A 22681-nucleotide genomic window follows, 5' to 3' on the forward strand; every position below is an offset into this window, starting at 1 on the left:
TGACGATGACAATGCAGTCCATCTCTTTGCTTCTCATTCATGATGCTCACAATGTTCTTAAATAATAATATATATTTTTAAAATGTAATCGGAGAAAATACATTGGCGGCTCTGAGTCCTTCTGGTTCGTTAAAAAGTGAATTAAATCGATGCGTAAAGGAGTGCGAATCGGCATTTTACCATTCATTGTATAAGCAAGTCTCTGTTTCTCTCTGCCCTCACCCTCACGCGCACACGCATGCACCATTCATGACATTAGAAATCCACTTTCCTCTCTCTCGCCCTCTTCTTTGGCAAAAGCGCAGCTGCGCGCTTCGCTTCTTGTCTCTCCTGGAGCGCAAAGATCCACATGACGACAGAGCGGGACGCGTTTGGGGGGATATAAAGACGGAGAGCCAAAGACAGCCTGGACAACAAAGAAAAGAAACTGTCTTCTCTTTCTATTTTTTGCAACGTAGTTTGTCAAGTGTGATGGACCATGGCTGCAGATCTCACCTTTTCCCAAAAAACTAAATTGACTTAAATATTTACAACAAAATCTTTTTTTTTATTCTTACAATAAAACTTAAAGACATGGATACTTTGAGAAACGAGACAGCATCAACCATCGAGTGCGTCGCCGGCGCGCTGATGGAGCAGCTTCAGAGCAGAGCGGCTTACAACGGGAGCCTGGAGACTGAGAACATCTCCTGCGTGAACCCGTCCACGCTTCCAACGCCGCAGCGCGTGAGACACAGAGGTGAGCGTGCGCAAACACGACAGGAGAAGCGCAGCAGTCAAGAACTGGTTTGGGAAAATAGCGCAAGAAGCTGCGTAAAAGTGTTTCTTGGGAATGATATTTTATTGAATCCAGTGGGCTAGAGGGGGTGATCCTTTGGTGGGTTCTGATAAAAGTATGAACCTTTAGAAAATCACAATGAAATATGAAGAAACTGACCATAAGAATAAAGACTGATTTCTTTTCTTTTTTTAAAGAATAATCATGAGTTCTCAATGAGATCTTGGAGAAAGCTATCTCTGCAAATTATGACACTGAAAAAATCTTGACACTTTGTCACCTTTTTCTGTACAAAATAATACTTATTCTATGAGATTCTGATCATCATCACCCTCATCTTCCTCTCCCATCATCTCTATTGTCGTTGCTTCCACATCATGCGCACCCAAACCTGCAGAGAACTCGGTACCTAATTAGGTCTATGAGGTTACTGTTGACTAATTAACATTCCGAATGAGGAACGAATTTTTTATACCTGCCAAACACGTGGTCACGTGACTGGCAGAAATGAATTGCCCCTCGTTCTCGCGCATCATTACATCTATAGAGCGCAGGGATAATTTCCCACGCTGAGACGCCATTGTGATGAGGTTTCCAAATCTGACTGCATCTCAATTAATCAAGCCATTGTCCCATAAACACAGATGCAAATACAAGCAAACGTGAACCACAAATTCTGAAATTTTTAGATCTTTTTCTCTAAAGTTGATGGTTTGATAGATTGAGGAACAGGAGACAAAGCGATCCGTTTATTATCATGAAGGATAGTTTAATCAAAAAAAAATGTTATTGGAGAAATGGTAAGTTTGTGAAATAAGTTATTGTTGGCAGTTGTATGACATGTCCTCTCATTCTTATTAGTTTAAACCTTGTGCTATCCGAAGCACTTTACCATTGGGTGCTTGGGTCATATAGACCCACTAGACAGTGCGCTGAACCTTTTTTCTTCAATGATTTGTGAACCTCACTGGTGTCGATGGATTACATAAAATCTTTCCACCTTTATCCACCTTTGTCATGGTGAGAACCCGTCAATGTAAGGGTGGGGTCATCTAAGATAGCACAAGGGTTAATACTCAAACAAAAAACTACAATATACATATAAATATAATATGTAACCCTACATATTTACAAATTTGGCAAGTAATAAAGAAATCTTCTTTCAAAGGGGATTTCTTTTTCCCCTACAGAAGATGTTATGATGGATGAGGACCACATGCTGTAACCTCTGCATGCAGTACATTTTGGGTTTTCATTAAAAACGTTTATTACTGCTAAAGTCTTAAGGTGGTAAACAAAGACTTTAGACTGAATTTTGACAAAATGTAAAAACAAAACCAAAACAAACTTTCTAAACCAGAGTAACATCATAAACTTCTGCTCGGCTTTAAAAAGTAAAAATAAACACCCGCAGAAGCTTGATCAAAGCGTCTGTAGGAAATTTTCATTTAGAAGTTGGAAATCACCCAAAAAACAGCAATATTTGATGGTAGAGTCATTCATTCATTCGTTCATTTTCTAAACCCTTTTTATCCCTTTCGGGGTCACAGGGTTGCTGGAGCCTATCCCGGCCATGCGTGGGCGAAGGCAGGGGGCATCCTGGACAGGTCACCAGCAGGGATGGTAGAGTTATGTAGGGTGCAATAGGAACTTTTGAAGGGTGATCAACAAAAAGCAGCTTTAATTCTCAACTAAAAAAGAAACAGATGTGAAATATTATTATTTGAACTTTTATGGCCATTACTTTGACAGAGTTCATTCATAATAAAGTCACTAGAGAGGGAACTTCTGCGCAAGGTCACATTATCAATGAAAACGTAGACTATAGCTGTAATTTTGAGATGAGATTGAACATCTAAAACTGTTACATGTGAATAATTTTGAAGACATGATTACAAACTGTCTGTTTTTCACTAAAACCGCTAATCTTAGTGAGGAACAGAGGAATTATTTACTTAAATGACTTTGGTCCGCCCTGTGACAGACTGGCGATCTGTCTGTCCCCTGCCCTCGACCATGAGTGGCTGGGATAGGCTCCAGCAGCCCTGTGACCCTGAAAGGGACAACATGGGTTTAGAAGATGAATGAATGAATGAATGAATGAATGAATGAATGAATGAATGAATGACTTTGGTGCTATTGGCAAAGGAAAAGAAAAAAAATACAATACAAATCTTTATGTTAACTTCCACATGACAGCATGAAATGAAAATATTGGATTTTCTGTTATACTGACAAAAACATCTAAAAGCAGTTTAAATCAAAAAATAAATTCACGATGACAAAATGTCAGATATTAATGGCATGTGTGAGCAAAAAAAAGGTTGAAAGCATGCCGATCTTCATGCTGCCTTTGCATTAATGACTTTCTGACCCTTTTAAAACTGAGACCGCATTTCCGTTTGGATTTCATCACTTTTCAAATATGTACAGCGTTCCTGAAGAAAAAACAAAAAGAAATTCCAAGCCTTTTATTTGAGCATTAAACAAAAGAATTAGACTAAACAGACAAAATACTTCTTCGTGCCACATTTTGTTCAAACACAAATTTGATTTCTCAGTTGCAAGAGAACAAAAACAAATTTCTAAAGCAAATTATGTTAACAAGAAAAGGACAAAAAAAAAACTGTCTCACAAGTTTTTAAGACTTTACAGAGTTGGAACAAACAATGTCCCAAACCCAAACAGATTTTCCTCAAAGACATGTCAGAGGAGGGAACCAAATACAGAAGAACTGTGCTTTGGTTTCTGATCTGCCCCAGTCGCTACTCACATATTTACACAGATGAGGGACGAGAACGGTGCTTCTGTCTTTAACTTAGAAGTGAAAGCTTCATTTATGGCTATGGATCATGGTTGTGATGGTATTGATCCTCATAAGGTATCATTCCCGACACAACAAACAGGGTTTAGGGGAATGTCGTCTGAATGTGCTTTAACGTCAGCTTTCATCAAACAGGGTCGATCCCTCCCCATGGCCATTGACAAAAGGGACGATCCAAATCACACAGGTGCACTAAAGGAACCGGATCAGCGTTTAATCTCACTCAGACATCCTATCCAAACTCCATCACATTTTCAGAAACGTAATCCTTATCTTAAAAAGATCAAAGCCCACGGATGCATTATTTTCAGTCAGAGGCGGCAGTATAATCCAATCGCTTTCTCTGTGGAAAACAAACACTTCTTCTTTTCGTGTTTGGATGGAGTGAATGAGACGTTTTAAAAGAATATACCTTTAAATTTATTAACACCAAGATGGACTGATTAAAAAAAAGAGTGCAGAATGATTCGATTTTCGTGCTTTGATTATGTAAATGTACAGATAATGTTGCACATTTAGAGGCAGTGTGACAGAGTGCTGAAAAAGAGGCTGTGTTTGTGGGATTTCGTCCAAAGTGACAAAGTATGAGCATAATAGAATAAGGTGTGCAATAGGAGTAACAAAGGACGCAAAGGTGGAGCACAGATTAGCTGTGGGGATGGACAGACTAACAGATGAGGAGAGACAGGAATCTCTGTGGATTATGATGTTTGCAGATGACACTGTGATGTGTAATGAGAGCAGGGAGCAGGTGGAGGAACATCTGGAGCAGGTGGAGGTTTGTTCTGGAAAGATGGGAAATGAATAAAAGACTCATGGAGAAAAACAGAGTCCATGTGTGAATCAATGTGAATGACAGTGAAGAGACAGGTGAAAAAGATGGATTGTTGGTACCTGCAGTCAACAGTGCAGATCTCTAGAGAGTGTCAAATAGATGTGAGGAAAGATGTGCAAACATGTCTGCATGAAGGAAAGGAACAGGAAGCAGAGTTGGAAGCAGCACAGCACGGAGATCTGCAATGAGGCAAATTTTGGAGAAAAGAACTCAGGCTGAGATTATTGGGACAAGAGAAACAGGAAATACATTTTTGTAACAATGCAAGAGTCAGAACTACAAGTATATAACATCCAGGATAAGATTCAGGGATTTTGGGTAAAGCGGTGAGAGAAGAATTTGTAGGAATAATGATTTACTGGCAAGTAAACTGTGAAGTAAAATTCATTACAGTGGCTGATAATTTAAGTTGTTTCTAGTCAATTTCTACGAAAAACAAGGCATTTTTTGCCAAAATCAAAATAGTGAATTTTTTACAGTGCATTTAAATGCAGAGTCAGACTGAACACTTTGTAAAGGTGAACATAAACATTTATCCAAATTCATGCTGTTTGGGTAAAAACGTACACTTCTTTACACTAAATGCACTTTACACATGGGAGGCCTGCAGGCTCTCTAGAGTTTCATAGTTTTAACGAGAATGAGAGAAACTCTATGGTGGCCCAGAAGTGCAAATCACATCAAAAAACTTGACAAAAACATTTCAGAGATAACAAAAAGCAAAACAAACACTAAAAACCAGCATTACATTAGAGAAAAAAATTCAAAAACGTACAAACAAACAATAAGCTAATATATTAGAAATTAAAATGAAATGTTAAAAAAACAAACACAATGAAAAAACTGGAAAAGGTAGGTACTATGGGACATCTCTGATTGGATGACGATGTCCAGAATTGCTTTATATCAAATAACCTTCTGTTGAAATGATGGACAAACGTCATCATCCAATCATCGGTATCCCATGGTGCCTACCTTTCCTGGTGTCTTGTTGTGATTCTTTTTTTTTTTTACATTTCATCTTAAAATTACTTTTGCTTTCTGAAACGTTTTTTCATTTTGATTGGTGGAATTTTGCTTTGTTGTCTAGAATGTAATGCTTTTTTTAACATTTGTTTGCTTTTTTATTGTCAGCGTGATCTTAAAACTGTTTTTGGTTTGAGGGATTTGTTGATGTGATTTGCACTTTGGGCCCACCACAAAAAGCAAAAGACCCAAACAACATTTGTCGGAAGTTGGTGTCATATTCATCCATTGATTACAGGAGTTTGTCTGCCCTCTGGAGGAGGACATTGATAAACAATGAAGGTGCAGTATCTGTCGCGCGCAGGAGCCCAGCTGGATTCGTTAACCTGCTCACGCTCAGAGGTCATTCAAGAAAACTGGCTCCTAAAAACAAAACCTCAAACTGTAAGACCCTTTTTTCTTGGCTGCTGACTTGCCCTCTCTCTAGCTCCATTCTTTGCACTTTCCCTACTGGTACAACTCAGTATATCCATCACTCGCACCCTCTGGTGTCTCATGGAGCCTATGGAGAGCTGAGGTGTAAAAAAAAGCTTGCGCGGAAGACAAAACCTCCAACAGAATGTTAACTTTGCTGACTGCTGTGACCAAAACCTCAGTGGATCATGAGCTTTGGTCTACGAGTCAGTAGAAAAAGCTTTTGTTCGTTGCCTCCATCAACTGGAGGAAGCAGGTTTGGCTTTTCCCTCATCTGGATGGCATCACAAAAGCCATGTGACAGATACCTCTAAGGCATTAACCCTTGTGCTATCTTAGATGACCCCACCCTTCCCTTACATTGACGTGTTCTCCCTACCATGACAAAGGTGGATAAAGGTGGGAAGATTTCATGTAATCCATGGACACCAGTGAAGATCAAAAATCATTGAAGAAAAAAGGTTCAGAGCACTGTTTAGTGGGTCTAGATGACCCAACTCCCAAATGTTTAAGTGCCTAGGATAACACAAGGGTTACAAAGAAGTGGCGGTGGGCGGTTAATTTGTAGTTAATGGTGGGGCCAAAGTGGAACCACTTTGCAGCCTGAGAGGATTATGTTGGAAACTGGCCCAGTTGTCTTCAGCGTGGATAAAACTGGATTCAGAAAAAGGCTTTACTCGTTGCTACTGAGTAAATTTCTCCTTTCTAAGAAAAATGACAACATTCACAGTAAATAATCAACATAATGAAATTCTTTCAAGTAGAGAAATCAGAGGGTAACCATGTCCACTTCTTAAAAACAAACAAAAAATAATAATTTCATATTTCAAACTTTTCCTAAAAAAACAACAAACAATGTATATGACTTGGTCCATGTTCTTTGCTCTGTAGTTCATCATTGTTCTGCTGCTCGCTTTCGTAATTTTTTTCTCCAATCTTCTGCTGTCGTGTTTTGCCGGCCGGAAGTGACCCAAAAACTTTACCTTGCTAAACATTGTTGTAATTTTTATTGTAGTAATACAATGAAAAAATGCTTTTGGACTGTTTCATGTATTGACAATGTCCACATAAAGAAAACAGTAGTAAATAGCATGATTGGTTTTATATCACGTCCCTCTCTGTTAGAAGCTTTGTCTCTGCTTTTGTTCTTGTGGTTCTGGATTTGGTATAAATGGCGTATACTTATATCGCGCTTTACTACCTACAAGGCCCAAGGTGCTTTACATCATAGACCCAGTCACACACACATTCACACACTGGTGGAATGATTTGTGATCTTTACTGGTGTCCATGGATTACATGAAATCTTTCCACCTTTATCCACCTTTGTCATGGTAGGGAGAACACGTCAATGCAAGGGTGGGGTCATCTAAGATAGCACAAGGGTTTTAATACTCAAACAGAAAACTACAATATACATATAAATACAATATGTACCTATACATATTTACAAATTTGGCAAATAATTACGAAATCTTCTTTCAAACGGGATTTCTTTTTCCCCTACAGAAGATGTTATGATGGATGAGGACCACATGCTGTAACCTCTGCATGCAGTACGTGTCTGGCACCTCTTGGCCTCCGTAGATTAGGGTGGGAATTTGGGCACAGCCAATATGTAACTCTCCAAGTCTCCTCAAACCCTAAATGACTCTCCATGTGCATCCATGTTAAACAGATTAATGTAAATGTATTTACTGAACTGTCAGGCTGAATCATTGCAAAACAGCACATTTGAAAGTGTTATGTTTTTTTTTGGTTTTCTCATTGCAGGATGTCTGTGGTCTTCATGACTGGTCACAACTGCCTGCAATTATCTCACTTTGATTCATTATCTGAGGAAGCTCCTCACTGTGTTTGTTGTCGAAGAGTCTTCTGTGTTTGGTTGTTATGATTGAAAACCTTGAACTCATCCAGTCTGGTCGAGTCTTTCTGCTCCTGGATTAATCTCTGCAGGATATTGGTAACAGAAAGTATGATATTTAATAAAAACACAATCCGAAAAACGGTTTCTGCTTGTCTTCTGGTTGAACTTTGGTTAGTTTAAGTGGTTAAAAAAATGATGGGTTCACACAAGCAGGATAAATTGCCTCCATCACATGAAAATTTGAATTTAAAATCTCAACCAATCTTTTGGTTACTTTTAGGGACAGAGAAAAACGTTTTTTCTGTACAGGAAGACCTAAACTGAATAAAGAATAGTTATATACGGACAATGTAGATAACATTGTAAACGGGAGCTACTGACAATGTTTTTTGATTTAAATGCTGTTTAAACTTTGCTTTTTGGCGATGATGGGTTCAGGACAGACACATCAGGACAAATCAAAAATACAGTAAATTAAAAATATCAACAAAGTCAATCAATTGGAGAAAAAGTAACATTTCTCCTCCTATTTGATGAGTTAGAAATAACGTATTCTCAAGCAGTAAGATACTTCTCACAACTTGGTTTGAGATGTTTGAGCTACATAAGGGAAAATTCAGATGGAACACCATATTAGAACCTCTCAGCTCTCACTGTTGGTCTGTTAAATCATTGGAAAAATATTCGGTTGGACCTTGAACCTAAAATTAAAGATGCCTTCTTTTATTATACGTGTTCTAAAAAAGGTCTTCTGGGGAACTAAAACTGCTGCTTTTTCTCTCTTAACCTCCCTTTTGACCTGTTACAGCTCCATCTCCTTTTAACTCAATCTGCCTGTGTAATCGGAGGCACATCTGTTACTTTAATATTACTAAAGTAAACATTCTGTAAATATATAAATGCTTCTCTGTATAAGGACTTCTATAAAAGTGGGTTCAGATTGTAAATCTGAAGTGGTGACTTGTTGATATTCAGCCGGCTGATTGTGAAATTGGTGACACCAAAGTCTGGTTTTTATTCTAAAACACAAACACTCTGACAGAGTGCTGTCATTTTATGGCTTAGAAGTGCTCAGTGGCAGCAAGGACAAGAAAGTGATGAGTGAAAAAATAGAAGGAGTGGGTTTCTCCACGACCAGCTGCTCAGGCACTGATATCATAATCTTAACAGTTTAACCCTTGTGCTATCCTAGGCATTTTAACATTGGGGGTTGGGTCATCTAGACCCACTAGGCAGTGCTCTGAACCTTTTTCTTCAATGATTTGTGAACCTCACTGGTGTCCATGGATTACATGAAATTTTTCCACCTTTATCCACCTTTGTCATGGTGGGGAGAACACGTCAATGTAAGGGTGGGGTCATCTAAGATAGCACAAGGGTTACACCAAGAAAATAAATAAATAAAACATATAAAAACAATTGAGGCAGGACAACCAAAGTCCTGAAGATTACTGAAAGAGTAATTCATGAAATGGGGAATTCATGCAGCTGAGGACAACAAAAACGTTAAAACAATCAACTGGAAGATGACAAAAAAAAGGTTAAACCAACATTTTGAGCAGAACCACACACATACTAATTAAATAAATACTAATTTATTATCTACATGAAAAGCAAACCCAACAAAAACAGACACATGTTGTGACATTACACCAAAAAGCGAATGTCAAGCTTAGGTTTTCATCCAGGATTCGTACTTTTGTTAGGTAGTTTTTTGAACTTCCTCCCACTTGTTCTTCCTAAATTTGAATTAGTAGTACCATAAGTTTAGCTACTGTCAAAGCTACAGAGTGTAAACAAAAACAACAAAATGTTTGCTGCTATTCTATTTAACTCTGCAAAGACTGAAGTAATTGTGACAACACAACCCAGAAGTCTCATGGAACTTTCACCTCATGTGCTTTCTTTACACATGTGCAGAAGTAAAACTGCTAAATATATCAAAGATGGTGCCATGAAATATTGTTTTTCCTTTGCATTGCAATAACAGTCCCCCCTATAGAAAATCAGCCAACAATTCTTCAAATAATAAAAAAAAAAATCAAGAAAAACAAACAAACAAAACAATCTTCATTGGGATATAAGAACAATGACCTTATTCTTATTTTCTGTTCACTAAGGCATATTTTCCTAAACTATGATTGTTTTGCTGTTAAAAATATTGCTGATTAGATTTTATTTATTTGCTGTGTGGGGAGAAATGGCATGTGATAAAATGACACTTCATTATCAAAAGACTATTGTTTTTGCATTAAAGGCATTGAATGATCTCCATTATGTGGTATTTACAAATCTGATGACTAAGTAAGTTTGATCCGATTTTGGCTCATGCAGAGATCTGCTGGAATAACTTGATGCAGATGCATAGGATAGCACAAGTGTGCAAGTGTCACATTCCAACAGCTGTAATTTTCTAAATAAGATGATGTGCAGTTCTTAAATGGTTGGATGAGTTTTCCGTTGCTGAAGGTTTGGCGATAGCGTCCGTGGTGATTTCAGCTTTTGAAGAGGTGCAGGTTTACTGCCTCCATACCTACAGTTCATGATTTATGGTATGTTAGCCGACACTATGAAGCCCAAATGTGCCAGAGCGAGAAATGATCAGGCATTCCCAATCACATAAAGAAGCCTTTCTTTACTGACTATAAATGTGATCTAGCTAATAAACATTATGACTCCTGCTGCTGCTCCTGCCTCTACATGACAAAACCCTCTATGGCTTGGCATCTGCACCTATACCAACTTTATTATTTGAAATACCAACATTTGATTTTATCTGCACATCATCAGGCTTTTAAAATGTTACCAACGTTTTTTCAGTGAGATGTTAAAAACTCATTAAACAATGTTAATGTCTGGTCCCTGGGCTTTTTCAGATGAGGGATTTGTCTGTCAGTTCAACTCCACTGGAGGTGATCCAGATCTCCAAGCAATTTGTTATTGGCTTTCCAGAATTTATGGACTCACAGTTCATAAATGTTACATTTGGCCCAATACTCGCATTTATCACTTGACACATTATTATCTGTTTTACTGCAAAGGAGCATTTTGAAGCTTTTTGGCTAAAAGTTGCTTTCAGCTTTCACTGTGAAGATGTAATGAGCCAGACGCATTTATTCCTGAAGAATTCCTCGCTTCATGTCACAGAGCCACTATTTACATTTAGCACATAATGCACGGAGGAAAATTGGTCATACACAAAAAAAAGTGAGAAAGGTTGTGGTCTTTTAATTACATTTTCACAGATGTACTACGAATGACTACAAGAAAACCACAGAAGTACAAACAAAGCACGCAAAGAACACATAACTCAACGTAAAAGCCACACAAGATGCAAATGAATTGAGCGCTGGTAATATGCAGTTCATTAGGGATTATGTGCCAATTACGTCATTTTAACGTGACATGTGCGCCGTATATGTGACATCAGAGTTATACATTGGTGGTACTGAAACCCTCAACGGACATCTGTGCACATCGATGAATGCAAGAAACACTCATGAATTATCACGCATATACCATGAAAGAGCAATGACTATATAAGTATTAACACACTCATTTGTTTAAAGGGCCTACACCATGCAAAATCAATTGTTTGAGCTTTACTGTGTGTTAAAATCTTAATTCCTCACAAAAACCACCCCAATGCTTTAAATTTTTTTGCTCCATTCACGCTGTTCTGAGTTTTCCTCAAAAATCCTGAGTTTTGAACACCATCCCCTCCTAATCCAGGAAAACTACTGATCCATTTGCATTACTTCGGGGTTGGAAAAGAACTCAGCAAGAACTAATATTAAATACAACATTTTTTCTTTTGTGTGCTAAAGGTTAACATGGATGTTGTTTAATACAAATGGCTTACGAATAGCATGATGTAGAACTTTTAAGTCTTTTTTCGACTAAAAAAAGCACAACCCTCTGTAAGTATGTTGAGTGTTTTTCCTTTCTGATGTCTGATGAAAATCGTTTTTTTGGGTGTTTTTAACATGATCTTGTGGTATTTTTCAGATGATGGACAGCATATTTTAAGAAAATTAGGCTCAATATGGCATGTCTGAGTATTTCTTTATTCTTATCATTGTGAATCAGGAGCAGATGAAAAATGCCTTGTTTCGTAGAAAACATGCAGTGCGGATCGCAGGCTCCCTGCTCTAAGCCATCAGGAGGAGGGACGTCCAAGGGGACGTCCTTGGACTTTGTCAGACATTACATCAGAGTCTACAGGAAAACTGAAATCCTGGTGTCAAGTATTTCAGAATTTTAGGGCAAAATGGAAAATAAAAGTTTGTAAAAAATCACTTTGGAAAGATTGGAAAAGATTTGGAATCGGTTTATTTCAAGCAAGCAAAACACAACAAAATTAAAGAAAATTAAAGAAAAGGAAAATGAGTCTTGAATTGATTGGAAAAAAAATTCATAGAGAGATGCACACATAGCAAAGATAAAATAATAATATCTGCATTTGAAAAAAAGGTTTAAACTAATTATCTTGCATGTTTTTAGCTGTATTGAGTACTTGAATAAACTGTTAATGAAAGCAGGTTGCTTTATTGAATTGCATTGTGAAAAATGGTAATAATTTAGGTTTTTAGTGAGAAAAATTAACAATAAAGCCTCAAATCAACGCACATAATCCCACATGTTTATACGTTCCAGACAAAGAGATGAGGGCAAGCAGATTAGCACAGAGGAAACCACAAGGAAGCCTCCACAGACTGGTAAATATGCCGAGGGAATTACAAATAAGCACACAGAAAGCTAATTGGCGTCACGCAGCATGTTTCATCAGGGTGACACCAAAAGGAGGAAAATAAATTTTGATTTTTACACCATTTTTTTGCACATGTTCTGCATTGCTCGTTTATATTTTCAAGCACCAGTATAAACACAGTAAAAAGGCGCGTTCGATAATTGAAAACGCTGCCATTTCTGTACTTCCTCTGATGGGAAAACCCGATGTTCTGACAGCAGTGCACACAGAATATTAGAAGTTTTTATTTGCAGAGGAGTTTGTGTGACAGATGGCGAAGCCACATGTCAGTAGACGTGTGCATGTGTGTGTGCATGTGCATGTTTGTGTGTGTAGAGAGAGAGAGAGAGATGAAAGAGACAGCAAAAGACTGACTTACTGACTTTTACTGACCGAATTGAGGCTAAATCTATCTTTGAGCCTGCAAGTGATATGAATGTATTTCATAACGGTGTCCCTGGGCAACAGCCGTGGATCAGTGAGTTATTTGGGAGCTACGTTCACTTGCATTGATTTTTGAAATACTAAATAATGCATTTAATTTGTGCTGAACTTGATGGGGGCTCTCGGTGCAGCTACGTTCCGATGCTGCTTCTCAATTGGAACACGGTGCTGCTGTCCGGTAAGCGAGGAGATAAATGGAGCTGGGATTAAGTCCCAGCCAGCTGTGCACAATTCACGTATTTACAACCCAGGTGGATTACTCAAACTCAATAAAAGTTTGGCCCTGGATTACAGGGCCAAAGGTCACCAAAAAATGCAACTTTTAATTTGACTCTCATGTTATATATGTAAAATAAAAAGGCAAATTCTCTGTTCATCAAAAATCTGTAGATCCTTGGTAAAACTACTCATCCCAAACAAACTAAAACAGAGATTTAAGTCAGGAATTGTCAGATTTTTTATCATAAATTAGTTTATTTCTTTTAAACTAAAGACTTTTAAAGATATTCCTGTTAGCATAGGAATTTTTAATCCTTGTGTTAAACTCTTTGTTTCTTGATTGATATTTTATTAAATATATTTATTTTAAGAAAAAATGACTTTCTGCATGGATAAATCATTTTACTACTTTTCTTTGGTAACTTTCCTCTTAAAATTAGGATTCTGTTTGTATTTTTAGACCACCTCTTTTGCATTTTAAACACACGACAATTATGTTGAGTTGGCAAATGGTCATATTGGTACATAATCATAAAACACAATAAATAAAGTAAGTGATGTGTGTTAGATTCAGGTTAACGTAACAAACACCAAATTTGCTCTTTTTGAGTGTAGATATGCTACACAAACGACAAGCGACGCTCAGACAGAACAACATTGCACTGTGAGTTACCTAAAAGTTACATTGTTTGTATTTTTAACACTGAAGCAGTCTCAATAAAGTTGGAGCTCATTGACAAGTTTTCATGTCCCCACCTGCTTTCAGCTGGACCTGAGAATCTCATATGAACTTGTAACAACACCTTTCCTGTTCTCTGCCATTTTCTCACTATTTTTTTCTTTTTTTGACAGACAACCTCTTTGCAGGAAAGTTAAAATAGCAAACACCTCTGCTGACAGCTTCATCGTCTTTGTCCATCCTGCACTTCCTGATGGGTCCCAGAAATAGACTTAAAAGAATATCTATCTTTGCAAATGATTGCAGCGAGAGTTTGAAGATCAAAACGCGCAGCAAGAGCATTTTAATAGTCGTTACCGGATTTTGAATGACAGCTTGGTGATGTCTTATAAATGTGTCCTTTTTTAAATTTTTTTTTTACAACCCAAGACAGAAAAAGAAAACTGAGAAATATGCTGCTGAGTGGTTGAGATAGAGGAGTTCCTGTGTGCATGTAGTGGAAGTTTGGAGTGATTGCAATTTTATGCTGCTCTGAGAAGCTGTTGGGGGTACATTTCATGTGGAATAAGAGTCTTTCTGCGAGTGTGGGTGCACATGCCTTCAACAGAGGGCCTGCCACTTTTGATGTGATTTGTGTCCTGCAGATCTGGCACACATGGGGACCGCTAATCCCCAGGATGCAGACGCAGTGGGCAACCTGCAGAAAAAAAACAACAAAGTGTCGCCTCTAAGTAAACCAGGGAGGCAAAGGAGAAAAAACACAGACTGTGAAGGATATGACCCAATGTCAGTGGCTGGTAGCACAAAGGTTTAGGATGCAGTTTTTTTTCTTTTTCTTAATTACATCTGTCTTTGAGCTTCTGGGCTTCTTCTTTCTTTCTGAAAATGGCACAGATGTCAAAGACTGAATTTTCACTGATTGTCGATGACAGCTTTTCAACCAGAAAAAGAGTATGTTTAGCACAGCTTGATAAGAGTATTTTTCTAAGTGTTGCCGTCGCCAAAGATAGATCAAAAATGTTTCTAATTTTCCCTCATTTGACAAAATGACAGTACTTCTGAGATTCTATAAATGGCTGCATCTTCATAAATTCAGCTGCTTTAAAATCTAAATAAATAAAATTTGAAGCTAACCGTTGAATGTGTCCATGGATGTTTTTCTTTTTATTCTGTGGTCAATAACATTGAAATGAGTAGAGATTATGGAATTTATTATTTTCAGTCATTGAAAATGTTACTGTTGATAATTTATGTGTCCTGCTTTGATAAAAAGGAGGAGGTTTTGGTTCACTACGACGACAGACCTCCAAGACATGAGTATGAAAAATATTTAAATGGAAAAAAAATTTCTTTAAATAAGCAAAAAGAGAAAAAGTATTTGGTAAAACAATTTTCCTTTTGAGAAAAAAAATTGAGTCACTTAGACATGTTTTCTCATGATAAGATATTGACAAACTCACTTGATAAAATTATTTTTCTTGCAGAAAATAAGTCCTTTTTTTCTTAAATAAAGGGGCTTTCATTTTCTTAAAATTCAGTTTTTTCAGTGTTCTGTTTACACACTAGTTAGGTATTTTTAGAATGGTAAATGGCGTATACTTATATAGCGCTTTTCTACCTGCAAGGCCCAAAGCGTTTTACAGCCACAGACCCATTCACTCAGTCACACACATTCACACACTGGTGGCGGCTCTGCTGACGAACACAGGCGCCAACCTCCCACCAGAGGCAAGGTGGGGTTCAGTGTCTTGCCCAAGGACACTTCCACACATGGGTGTGCAAGGCGGGAATCGAACCGCCCTACCGCTGCACCACAACCTAAGGTTTTAAAAACTGTACCTCAGCAGCTCTTAAAAAAGAAAAAAAACATTGACCTGACAGCAGGAGGTCCAGAGGTCATGAAGGTTGCAGACTATAAGTTGGCCTTTTTTGGGGACTTTCAAACTGGGAACACCACTTATAAAGTTTTATTCTGAATAGTTATGAGACAGAAAAACATGTCAGTTATTCTGGCATAACATTAATTTTAAATTGCACGGATTAAAAAGAAAAATCAACCATTATAAGGGGGATGATAGCTGTAGGACAAATATTAGCAGACCCTGGACATATTGTGTTGTGTGGCATCATGTGACGCTTGTTATTAAAAAGATTTATTTATACTATCTTAAACTATATACACACCCACGCAACGTGACTTGTGCCACAGGTTGCGGATCTAAGGTCATGCGGCATCAGGCCCGGCGGTCTAGCGGTAGTGTGTTTTGCGCAGTGCGGCAACGCGGAGTTTCAAAACTTCTGACGTGCCGAGCAATGTTTCAAATATCTGAACTCTAGCGAATAATTCATGTCACATCAACCGTTCAGAAGCTCAGTTTTGGCTCATGATGCAATGTTCTTCTCCTGGACTTAAGTGACGTTCTTGCTTTTTGTGTGGAGAAAATTAAAAAAAAGTCCTCTGCTTTTATTCTTTATCATTAACTTTTTCCTCCTGGGACTAATGAGGGACAAAAAGTGATCAAACTGGGTCACAGAGAGATGGAATCACCGCTGAAAGCGTCCGTCACTCAGAGGCAGCTCCTGCAGTAGATGGTAAACCTGACCATACCGGGAGAGTCTCTGAATGATGTCATGAACACAGACATGGAGGCGTGATTACAGACTCTTTTGTAGGGTTCTTCATATTAGATAAACCCGATCTCTCAACATCATCCGCGTCTTCCATGCACTGTAAATGATTTATACGGTCAATGCCTAAATGGGATAATGAGGCTAAAACTTGTGACGGTAGCTCCTCCAACAAACAGAGGGGGGTGTCTGGTTGATGAACGCATTCTGACTTCCATCAAAAGCAGCAAATTTGAGGCAAGTCAAAAGAAAAGGGTGACATAAGACATGTAGTATTTTAATAACTGATTTTGGAGTTTTTCTGCACATTAATTCCCTTTTATGGAAACAGTCCTATTTGTGGTTTTCCAAATGTAGTATGTTAATAATAAAAAAAGGGTTCATTTTTGACTGAACTAACTTTTCTATAGGTAAAATAAAATGTAAAAAAAACTAATTATTTGAGAAAATAGAACAAGTTGTGTTTCTGATTTAACTCCTTTGCAGCTATCATTGAATTAAAGCAGTTTTTTGAAAAAACATTTCAGCTTGTTATGTTCATCTATTCCTTGATAAAAAAGGCTTGTGTGGTTTGCCCACAACATGGACATATAAATAAAGAGTGATGAACCTGTATTGTCATCATCAGATCACAGTGATCTCTGTAATAAAGATCAGCATATATAACCAAGGACATTTACTCATTCATCCAGTCAAAGGCTTTTATTCTTTAATATCCTGCCTCCTTCTCTTCCAGAAGAGGGCCACACGCTCCGGATCCTGCTTTACTCGCTCATCTTCTTCCTGAGTGTCTTTGGAAACCTGCTCATCATTGTGGTCCTCACTGTCAACAAGCGAATGCGCACCGTCACTAACACCTTCCTGCTGTCTCTCGCTGTGAGCGACCTGATGATGGCCATCTTCTGCATGCCCTTCACCCTCATCCCCAACATCCTCAAGGACTTCATATTTGGAGCAGCCATGTGCAAGATCGTGTCCTACCTCATGGGTGAGTGAAAGGGCAAAGGGGGAAATAAACACTTGAGAATAAAGTGTTGTGAATTAGCTAAAATACACATTGATGAGCTTTGTGCTGCATTTGCATGAACATGTTTTAAGCACCGAGCTCGGCTCCTTCTTTACATTTTTGAATTCCAGGTACAGGGGACCTTTGTAAATCCATATTGCAAGAAAATGAAATACATTTTAGGTTCTTACACCTAGTTTATTCAGGTGCTTTAAAAACCATCTATAATTGATTTAATACATTTTAATAAGTTCATGCATGTGAAAGAATACTTAGAGATGGATTGACTACTTTTGCCTGAAGTAGATTTTTATGTCAACGTTAGGTACAGTAGCGTGAATTGCTGAAAATATAAAGTCTTAGTCACATCCACCCATAGGGGGGGTCGACCCTTATAGGTTCTGTGGGTTTTTGGGTTGTCCGGGTCCGTGGAGGGTCGTAGAGAGGAGCGACCGCATCTTAAGGGGAGCCGCGGTACGCCTTACAGTTCCCTTGAGGTTTGTCCTACACTTCTAGGGACATCATCACCTTCTGACGTACAAGTGATGCTGTCTCTGTCATCACTGTTTTGCCCAATATTGCATCCCTGAACCCCCTTCCTTTCCACAAATGGAAGATTATGTGGGGCAAAGATGCCTGTTGAAAGTTGAACTACCGGTACTTCCACCAAGTAAGGTTGTTCTAGAGCGGATTTTTTCACGATTTCCAGGCCAAAGAAATGGTTGTACAGAATACAATAAAGTACATTAAAGTCAGTTCAGTGGTTGGTTGTGTTTGATATCAAATTCAACCACAGATGTTGGAGCCAGTGTGTGTTTCTTTGCTTCTGCCCTAAAGTTGGGCAGGTTCACAGTGTGGTGATTGGTGACTTCCTCGCTTGCGTATATCTAGCCGTTACAGGATGAACTCTTCTGGCTTCAGTTACTTTCACTTTCATACCAGGATTAAGGAGTGTTGCATCTTAATCAGGTGAACTTTTCATGTGGATTAAACACACCAACTTTGGTAGGACATAGTCTAAAGTTATCTTTACTTTTACTTGAAAAGATTTAGCTGCATTTTGGTAAGTAAAACACAAGCGGGGTGGGACTATGTAAATGTCCTTCCTCCCATGTTACTTCAAGCAAATAACCCAAAACATAAACATAATAGGGGGTGGGATTTTTATATATATTCACGTATTTCATTTGTTTTCTATAATTCTTTTCCATTTTGACTGCCCAAAGCAGGTCAATTCAAAAATAACAATTCTAAACCCTCTTCCTGGATTATTATATGATGTTTTACTTGAGGGAAGCTTGTTTTTGCATTCTCTGATTTACATCGTCAGAAATCATCTATATGAACTTAATATGTTTAATGCTGTCGATTCAACCAAATATTTTACATCCTTAGACAGGATTGAAAAGTATATTGGATGTAAAGGATTGAGAAAAAGACGGCATCAGATAGAAATGGTAAAAAAAAGAAAGGTAGCTCTCTTGCAGAACTAGAGCGTGGTTCTCCCAGGAGACTTACAGCTCCTGCTGCCCACATGCTGCATTACAAGTACTTTTTTGTTTCTTTATAAAAATGACTGTGACAAAAAAAAAAAAAAAACCTAAAAGGCAAAATCTGCAATAAGAAGAATATGTTTATGGTCCGTATTACTGATATTTTCATTAACAAGTAGAGGGCCAACATGTTTTCTTGACAGTTGCCTGAGGCCGTGTGAGCTCTGATCTTTGCATTTAGATTGAAAACCTGAAGAACTTGGCCCCAAATTCCCTCACTTACCACCGCTGAGACAGACTGCAGCCCTGCCGGTGACCCGGCCCTCACAGTCTTGCTGTGCTTTGGCTTTTGTAAGTTTGGCTGTGACACAGTTGTTTGTGAAAGGCTGCACGCGGTGAATGGAGTGACTCTACTCCCTGAGTGTGTTATAATGCTGCAAATTCTAATAATACAACTGTTGATCATGTAAGAAACTGCTGATTATAGATTCTTGGACATTTGGAAAATTTACCACAACTTCTTCCAGCTCACTATTTCCAAACCAAACACTGTGATAAATAGAGAGGAGGCACAATAATATAAAAAAATCTAATTGGATGTATAAACAACAGTGGCCAAATGAGTCAAGTACATTTACACACAGTTAACTTCTAATTTGATGTACTGTATATTTTCTTTAGAAACTGCCTCTAACTACGCATAGATTTTTGCATGAAAATACTCTCTGGGATTTTGTGGAAGAGTTTTGCAACACTTTCAAATCTGTTTGTGGAGAACACTGATGAACAGACGTGTAATAACAGCAAAGAAGTCAAAAATGCAAGAACAGAAAACAAAAGCTTATATTCTGTGTTTTAATGCTTTACAATGACCTAAAAAAGTAAAATAAGAAAGGCTCTCTTGGAGGGAACAAAGATATCTCACTAGCTTGAAATTATGCCAAAACAAAGGGGCGTCTCTGAAACATTACTACAATAAAAGTGTCCGAACAACTCATTGACTTTAAGAACTGAATCAACTCAGTATGACGTCATCCATACAAAACCGAAATAAAGCCAATTGTGTTGCCGTTTTATTTTTATTTTATTTTTTTACAATATGGCCATGTTGGAGCCAGAGGTTGTCAGTAAGCAGTGATTGAGTCTGAGTCAACATTTCTATGGCAACCACTCTCACCAATCAGGAGTGAGCTTGATGAAAGTCCACACCAACACTTGAAAGCGTGCTTCACAAACTCTGACAATCAAATGTTTGATGAACGTTGGACGTGGGGGCAAGCTATTGACTCTATAAGAGAACTGGGCTGACTGACCCCTCCCCCCTGGCGTATCAACCGGGAAGTAACCACTGGCTCCAAGAAGTCCCATAGACTTCTATAGAGAAATAAACAGCTATTAGTCAGTCTAGTTCTATTTGTCAGAACATGTTCTTGCTGATCCTATTTTTTCATAGTTTTTATTTATTGCAGGTTATTCACGTTGCAAACTGACCAATAAGATGCCTCAATTAAAGTGTGTGGCCACATGTCGAACATTCAAAATGTTTCATTTACAGATTCCTCGGAGCCTGCCTTCAAGTGGCAGGCAGGCTCTGGCAGCTTTAAGTCATCAGTAAATACTTATATTGTCCTGATTTTGGACTTTTTGATGCTACATCACAAAACTCTTTTAGATATTTCTCCAAAATAAGAACTAGAATCATGGCATATTTGTTAGATGTCTTAACAGTTGGGAATCACTCTGTTGCTTTCCCACTCTTTTCCCACCCAGACACACTGAATTCAGTTAGGATAAGAGGAGACATCCTTGGACAAAAATCTAACTATAATAGGAAGAAAATATTCCTTTGTCCAAGATCAGAATCTGTGAAAAGTGAGCTGCAAAGACACACATGTGGACACACAGACAGACAAACAGGACCTTTTCCTGGGGACATGAGTTACACAGGTAAAGAGTAATTTCCTATGTTGTCTTGTGTCTGCGGACGTGGCAGATTACATCTTCCTCTGAGGCCATGATTTCCTTTCCTGGAGATAGATAACGTTCACACATTTGTTCCTCACTCTATGTTCTTGTCCAAGCATCATTTTACAGATGTTTTCTCATAAAAAGATTGTGCATGTTATTTTTTGTAATTCATAGTAGAGTATCTCAGAGATAGTGTTTTAATCTTGGTGTCCTAATCTGAGCTACAAGATTAAATCATGTGTGTGTTTTTTTTGTTTGTTACAATTGTTAAAAAAACACCTGAATATAATGTGCCAACCTTAAGTAACCTTTGATTACTGTGTTTTCAAAAATCTCATTTTGCTCTTCTACAGGCATATCAGTGAGCATCTCCACGTTTAGCCTGGTTGCCATAGCAATCGAGCGCTACAGTGCCATTTGCAACCCCCTGAAGTCACGGGTGTGGCAAACCCGTTCCCATGCCTACCGCGTGATTGCTGCTACATGGGTGCTGGCCTTCATCATCATGGTCCCCTACCCAATTATCAGTCACCTGGAGCCTTTTCAGGGTTCTGCCAACACCACAGCGCACAAGTGTCGCCACAAGTGGCCCATCCAAACTGCTGAGCAGACCTGGTAGGTGTTAGGGCTCTAAATGGTGTTTTAGGTCAACAAAGAATAACAGGATGGAGGCTGTGGATTTGTCTTCATAGTGCCAGTCTGCTGCAATAGATAATTCAAGCATGTGTTTGTACTTTACAGAAGTCAAAGACCCACAAGAGCTACATCTAGTTTCTATTGATAGGTGATTGTTCTCTTTCGCCATGGCCAAACGTTTCAAAGAACATTTTAAGTCCAATTGCCATGACTCAATTTCTGGACATCAGTTTTCCATATAGTTATTCTCTTGTTTTGTGATGTACACACCAGGCATTTGTGGAGTGTGTGTACAGTATTTACACAGGTCTGTTGCTGCCCGATACTAGCACATGCACTTAAAGTTGAAAGAAGCTTTGTGAGAAATGTTGAAGTGGTGCAAATCTTGCCCCCGGGGTTTATATTTAATTTTTTTTAACTAGTTATGTCCAACATCTGGGCAAACAGATGAAAGCTGAAGGCCTCTTGTGTTGGGCATATTTTACTTTAACAGGGGTTGTGAATCTTCTAACAAACCAGAGGTATGTCTGAATAAATCCCTTTTGTACTTGAACTTTGGGCTGACATGTTTTCCAAGCTGATATGATCAAACAGCAGATTTCTGTATTGACTTACTTTAATATTTTTCTTGTTTTCCAGTTTATGAAAATTGTTTTTTATGCTATACAAAGAGTTATGATAATGATAGATAATAATCCTCCTATATTGATGGCACTCATGTCACCAAACACACAAAGTGACGGTGAAGCCGTGATTGAAACCTTAAGCCAGACTGATAGATCGGCACATACCTGCTGCCAGAGAGCCTGGACACGTGTGCATAACCACAGTGCATGCATGTAAGTGTCGGATAGATTACTATCTCAAGCCCAGGCTTTTTCTTTCACAGCTCTATCCCGATATACAAAAGACTTGGTGTCACATAATTCCATCCGGGCACACCACAATTATTAACTTCTGCTTCATGATCAATTTCCAACCTATTGACACTTCTGTAATTTGGAAAGGACACTACCCATATGTCAAGACCAAATCTGTATCCCTGATTGGTCAAAGTTCAACTGGTTTAACTTTTGACATGCATTTTGTATGCAGAGCTCAAAAACGAACTTAA

General features: G+C 38.3%; 1 protein-coding gene across 2 annotated transcripts in view; it reads left to right on the forward strand.

Moving 5' to 3' along the window:
• The first annotated feature begins 272 nt into the window (after positions 1-272).
• The window catches only part of cckbrb (cholecystokinin B receptor b), a 31651-nt gene continuing 9242 nt past the window's right edge, over positions 273-22681 (forward strand). Inside the window, exons 1-3 of one of the 2 annotated variants that reach the window (XM_011489931.4) lie at positions 273-739; positions 17201-17452; positions 21285-21546. In XM_011489931.4, the coding sequence (XP_011488233.1) occupies positions 574-739; positions 17201-17452; positions 21285-21546 (680 nt within the window). In that variant the 5' untranslated portion in view covers positions 273-573. The remainder of the gene's footprint in view (positions 740-17200; positions 17453-21284; positions 21547-22681) is intronic. The other variant, XM_078939712.1, reaches the window with a different exon arrangement.

The sequence above is a fragment of the Oryzias latipes genome, chromosome 21, assembly GCF_053564925.1.
Source record: "Oryzias latipes strain Hd-rR chromosome 21, Olatipes_Hd-rR_3.1".
NCBI classification, from domain to species: Eukaryota; Metazoa; Chordata; class Actinopteri; order Beloniformes; family Adrianichthyidae; genus Oryzias; species Oryzias latipes.